Source organism: Leucopleurus acutus (genome assembly GCF_964270905.1).
Source record: "Leucopleurus acutus genome assembly, chromosome: 16".
Lineage (NCBI taxonomy): Eukaryota > Metazoa > Chordata > Mammalia > Artiodactyla > Delphinidae > Leucopleurus > Leucopleurus acutus.
Window position 1 is genome coordinate 16,016,923 of NC_139158.1, and position 6,000 is coordinate 16,022,922.

Genomic DNA, 6,000 nt, shown 5'->3' on the forward strand with positions numbered 1-6,000 from the left:
GGGGAGCCACAGTCCTCTGGGGGTGAGCTGGTCTCTTGTCCAGCTGCCTGGCACAGCTCCTGGTGCTGGGCCTCCAGAGAGCATAGCAGCACAGCCAGGCTCCCAGCTTCTCCTGATTTTCTGCTGCCGGCTTGTAGGCCTGCCCACCTTCTACCCCTGGGGTCAGGATGGTAAAGGCGTAGGGTTCTTTGGCCCCAAGGCGTGGCTTCACTGGCAGTTCTCTAAAAGGATGAGGCTCAGGGGTGTGTGGGTCAGCCTGGTACCAGTTCCAGGTAGAAGAGGAGGTTTCCCCGGAGGATGAACCAGCGGTGCTGGTAGCTGGTATTTCTGGCCCCCTTCTTTAGCAGGATGCCCTCCCGGTCCAGAGCCTGTGTTCTGTAGCCACGGAAGAAACTGAGCACGGACTTGTGCAGTTTCATGGTAGTCCATTCTGGGAGGAAACCCTAGGGGCAGGAGAAAGGAGGGGTGGACCATCTGGTATCCTAGGGACCCCAGCTGCCCCCAGTGCCCTCCTCTGGCTCCAGTAGGCTCTTTCTGGGCCCAGCCTTGGCCTACTGGGATTCAGACTCTGAGTATCCTCAAGAGGTAGAGGTCATACCCTGAGCACTGGGACCTACTCCCACTTTCCAACCCCAGCTCTGCCCCTCGGGACAGAGTACAAAACCTGGGCAGGGGCTGCTGGGCTGGGGTCCTGTTTTGGCGGGGTGGGGGGCACGGGTATCCACTACTGCCCTTTTCCAGGCGTACCTGAGATGAGGGCACAAGGGACCTCTGGCCTCGGTACTGGGCACAGGTGCCACTGCCACCTCTCCTATTATGGCTTTTCCCACCTCAGAAACCAGGAAATTGCCCAGGTGGTAGGCGTGGGGTAAATGACTTCCCCTGGGTCCTAAAAGGAGCTGGGCTGGGAAAGTGCCCCAGGAGAACCGAGCAACCCCTCTGGGACAAGAGCAAGGCCGCACCTCGAACTAGGAGAGGGCGGACAACGGAACGCTGAGAGTAGGAAGGCAGGATCTCTAATGAGATGATGAAAGGCGCAGAGCCAGCCCTGGAGAAAACGAGACTCAACCGGGGAAAGGGAAACAAGGGCAGGGACCCAGCGGCCCTGCTGGGACTTTGCCCCTCCATCGTGACTCTGGGCGCCCCTTTAGGTAAAGCGCTCTCCGCTTTCTCCCCAGAGCCTCTACTGCTGTAGGAGGGAATTGAGACCACTTCCGGCCATCCCTCTCGTCCGATCAGGGTCTAGGCGTTCATACGTGCCCTCTGCTCGCCATCGTCGCCCCACACGTCTCACGTCACTTCTGGGAGGGGGTGTCTTTCCCCGCTCAGCGCGTACTTCCGCCCTCTCCTTCAGTTAGTCCTCTAACACGAGTGAAGCCACTTCCGGCCTTCCCCGGCGCCTTCCGCAGTTCTCTTCCGGGTGGTGGCGGGCGGGTGACCCGGATGTAGTCCTGGCGAAAACCAGTCTCCCTGGATTACCCCGCCTTTCCTGGGTCTTTAGGTGAGCGCGCGCCGGCGGGGTTGCTGGAGTTCTCATGGCTCTGCCGCCACTCTGATTTGTACACAGCCCAGGACAGTTGGGGGTCACCTCACGGAGTCGGGAGTTCGGCGCAGGGAGGAGCGGGGCTGCCAGGGTGCCAGGTCCTGGGTTCGCCGAGGCCCCGCTGGCTGCGAGGAAGCTGGAGGTGGTTGAGCGGGTGTCTGCTCGCGGAGCAACGTCGCGCCCAGGACTGCGGGGGCCGGGAATGGTGGTGGTCACGCGGGGGAGCCCGTCTCAAGGGGGGGGGGTGCCCGTGGGGAGCTCCTCCGCGCGTCCACCTCTCCATCCCCGCTCCAGCAGCTCTTTCGGATGCCAGACCAAGTCTTGGGGGCCTCTTGGCTGCCAGCTCCCCTTTCGGCCCCTGATTCTGTGCTCCCTCCCCTCCCAAACTGGATCCAGTACCGACTAAGGGAAAGATATGTCGTGCGGGAGATCCTCTCGCGGTGAGTATTCTCCTCACCCAGTTCCTTTAATCTGCACCCTTTTCCTCGGCTCAGCTTGAGAAAGGCTCCTCTGTCCAGTCATGCCAAAGAGGAAAGTGACCTTCCAAGGCGTGGGAGATGAGGATGATGAGGATGAAATCAGTCCCCCCAAGAAAAAGGTGAGGGGGCCAGATTCCTGCATTCTGGGGAGGAGTGATGGGAGGAAAAAAAGCTAGAAGCCAAGAGAGAAATTTGGAGGGATAAAGAAAAGGTGGAAAGGACTAGCTTTTCTATGTGCTCTGAGAAATGGGTTTGCAGGATTTTCAGTTTGAGTCTAGATCCTAGAGTATTTTGAGTAATAGCCAGTAACCTGCATCTCTCTTGATTTCTGACTGCTGCCCACAGTTGGTGGACCCTGTGGCTGGGGCAGGAGGTCCTGGGAGCCGCTTCAAAGGCAAACACTCTTTGGACAGCGATGAGGAGGATGATGATGAAGGGTCCAGCAAATATGACATCCTGGCCTCAGAAGATGTAGAAGGTGAGCTATAGCCAAGAACTGACTTTCTGCTGGAGGACCAAATAGGGGTTTCTGAGGTCACAGAGCACAGGAGGCTCCTGTCTCATTTTTGCATTCCTAGCATGGGACGCCTGTGTCTTTGGTGCAGGTCAGGAAGCAGCCACACTCCCCAGTGAGGGAGGTGTGCGGATCACACCCTTCAACCTGCAGGAAGAGATGGAGGAAGGCCACTTTGATGCTGATGGCAACTATTTCCTGAACCGGGAAGCTCAGATCCGAGACAGCTGGCTGGACAACATTGATTGGGTGAGGGCCAGAGGTGGACGTGGCTGGGCCTGGGCCTTGCTGGCAGTTTGTCAGAAACAAAACCTTCCCATTTTCACGTTGCAGGTAAAGATCAGGGAGCGGCCGCCCAATCAGCGGCCGCCGTCAGACTCAGAGGAGGAGGACAGCTTGGGCCAGACACCAATGAGCGCCCAAGCCCTCCTGGAGGGCCTTCTGGAGCTGATGTTGCCAAGAGAGACAGTGGCTGGGGCACTGAGGCGCCTGGGAGCCCGAGGAGGAGGCAAAGGGGGCAGCAAGGGGCCTGGGCGGCCCAGTTCCCCCCAGCGCCTGGACCGGCTCTCCGGGTTGGCTGACCAGATGGTGGCTCGGGGCAACCTCGGAGTGTATCAGGAGACAAGGGAACGATTGGCCATGCGGCTGAAGGGGTTGGGGTGCCAGACCCAGGGACCCCGTGACCCCACAGCCCCACCCTCCCTGGACATGTTTGCTGAGGAAGTGGCGGAGGGGGAGCTGGAGACCCCAACCCCTGCCCAGAGAGGAGGTAAGATTGAAGGGCAGAGGAGGGATGTTGTGGGCAGGGGCAGGCCCCTTGAGGTCCAGATGGCTCTGCCTGTTATTTTAGACGCAGAGTCGCCCGGAGATGGTCTGGCCGACGTGATGTGGGAATATAAGTGGGAGAACACAGGGGATGCTGAGCTGTATGGACCCTTCTCCAGCACCCAGATGCAGGTAAAATCCTTCCTTCTTCACTTTGCCTCTTCTCTCCCTCCCCCCACCCCATTAGTCCTCCCCCAGCTCTGCCCTCTCTTCTTGCAGACCTGGGTGAATGAAGGCTATTTCCCGGACGGTGTGTATTGCCGGAAGATGGACACCCCCGGCGGACAGTTCTACAATTCCAAACGGATTGATTTTGACCTCTACACCTGAGCCTACTGAGGGCCGAGTTTGGTGGCCCCTTCTTTCCTGGATTCTGCGGAGGAGGCCCCAGCTGCCTTAGGCAGTGAGGATATCGGGGGCCACTTTTCAGTCAACTTCCTTTCCCCAATAAAAGCCTTTAGTTGTGTATTAGGGCCTTGGCTGGGCTGATGGCCAGAAGTTGGGAACGTTTTCCAGACCGCTTTGGACTTGCTTTGGCCCTTGAGTGTTTCCTTTCATGAAGTTCCTCCTTGGGAGTTTGTCTCTGGTCCCTTGAACCACTCGCCTTTGTTTACCAGTCCTCGGGGCAGAGCTGGGCCTGTCAGGTGTCTTGAGGCCTCCCAACCTGACTTTGTTCACCATCTAAAAATCTCTCCACTCACATGCCGTTCTCCAGAGTTCTCTGGCAATTCTTGTTTTGCTGTTTTTAGGTCTTTGGCTTTTAGGACCTAAGATGCTCTGCTTTTCAGCCAGTGTAGGACAGAGCCCCAGAAGTGGAGACTTTAGGCCTGGAAAGGCTGGGACATCTGTTGGGAGTGAGCAGGAAAGCTGATACTCACTGGCTCCCCACTGCCTCAGACTTCTTAGAAGTGGATAGAAACGGCCTCTTAGGTAAAGTCTAGACTCAATGTTGGCACTTGAAGGACCTTTCAAGGCCACCTGGGCCAGTCATGCTTTGTACAGGCACAGAGGTGGGCAGTGTCTCACTGGAGGTTACACAGCACGTCAGAGGGCGGGCCCAGACCCAGTGGGCTCCCTTCGAAGACCTTTCCTGGCACCAGGGCTTTTCTGTCTGGCCTTGGAAGCCCTGTGGCTTACGTTTTCTGGGCTTCCACAATGTGTCTGACACTGGTTAGTGCCTTGAGGGAACTGAGAGAACTGGGCTGGTCACCTCCCAGGAATTCAGAGTCAGGGGGAGGGATTGGGAGGAAGACTGATATGCATAATTGTATAGTCTGAACCAAACACCTTCCACCTCCCACCGGTGCTGCCTTATGCCTGTTCTCACTCACACCAGTTAGTTCTCTACCTTGGCTCTCTGTTGGAGTTTTATGGGGAGCTGTAACATCACTCCGCAGAGATTCTGAATGAATCGATCTAGGTAATGGCCTGGTGTTTGGGGCTTTAAAAAGCTCCCAGGTGTTTCCCACATGCAGCCAGGTGGAAAACCACTGGGCCTGACTCCAGGACTGAGGTTACACCTGGGGAAAGGGGCTGTTTTGTGGACCCTGCTGTGGTGGAGCTGAGCATGGGTGTGGCCGGGGCTCTGGTGGAGTCTGTTACCTATGGGAGAGTCAAGCACCAGAGCCGTGGGGGCAGATGGGAGGGTGGAAGGAGTCAGGCTTGGAACCAGGAAAGGCTGGAGGGGCGGCATGGGGATACTTGATGCTCTAGTGAGGCACCCAACTTATATAATAATTAACTACTGTAATAACTAGGCCCATTCTAGTGCCAGCCCAGACCTGGATTTCATTGACTTTAAGATGCCTTCAGTTGTTAGATGTCTTACTTTATGTGTCAGTTAGAAAGAAAAGCCTGCGCATTGCAGTTGTAAGATGTCATTGGTTCAGAGCTGCCTCCTGATTTCAGAAATGTTCCAAAGTGAAAAACAGATGTCTTAGGACCAGTGAAATACAGTGTTCACGTTTATATCCCCAGTGACCAACTCATGGGAGGTACTTAGTGTTTGGTGAATAGATGGAAGCTATGGGGGGCAGTTCCCCTGGATGTCCCAAAGGCACCCCGGGCTCCACAATCCAAAGCTGATCTCACCTTCCCCACCCGTACAGCCTCCTGTGTTCACCTCCCTGAAGACATCATGTGTAGGCAGAATAATGGCCCCCAGAGATGGCCACTTGTGAATATATGACTATATGGCAAAAGGGACCTTGAAATGTGATTATGTTAATGACTGAGATGGGGAGATTATTCTGGATTATTGAGGTGGGCCTGGTGTAACCACAAGGGTCCTATTACATGAAAGGGACTGAGGCGGGTCAAAGTGAGAGGGAGATGAAGATGTTATACCCACGGCTGGGTTTGAAGATGGAAGAAGGGGCCATGTACCGAGGAATGCAGCAGCCTGTAGAAGCTGGAAGAGGCAAGAAAACGGGTTCTTCCCAGAGTCTCCACAAAGAAATGCAGCCCCACTGTGGGTTTTAGCCCAGTGAAAACCATTTTGGACTTTTGACCTCTTCTAGAACTAATAAAATCGTGTTGTTTTAAGTTGTTAAGTTTGGGGTCACTTGTTATAGCCTCAATAGGAAACTAACACGCCATCCAGCTGAATGCCTCCTTCATGAGCATCAGTAAATTCTCTC

At 55.7% G+C, this 6,000-nt stretch overlaps 1 protein-coding gene across 2 annotated transcripts; it reads left to right on the forward strand.

Annotated features, from left to right (window-relative positions):
• Nucleotides 1-1,519: 1,519 nt before the first annotated feature.
• Nucleotides 1,520-3,829, forward strand: CD2BP2 (CD2 cytoplasmic tail binding protein 2). Of its 2 annotated transcripts, none has more exons than XM_082857339.1 (7): nucleotides 1,520-1,688; nucleotides 2,038-2,141; nucleotides 2,368-2,500; nucleotides 2,628-2,785; nucleotides 2,870-3,305; nucleotides 3,387-3,493; nucleotides 3,581-3,829. In XM_082857339.1, the coding sequence occupies exons 2-7, from the start codon at nucleotides 2,064-2,066 to the stop codon at nucleotides 3,689-3,691; spliced, it is 1,023 nt and encodes a 340-aa protein (XP_082713465.1). In that variant the 5' UTR covers nucleotides 1,520-1,688; nucleotides 2,038-2,063; the 3' UTR covers nucleotides 3,692-3,829. The 2 variants fall into 2 exon arrangements, with proteins under 2 accessions (XP_082713465.1, XP_082713464.1); XM_082857338.1 differs by having other exon boundaries at nucleotides 1,520-1,685.
• The last annotated feature ends 2,171 nt before the right edge of the window (nucleotides 3,830-6,000 follow it).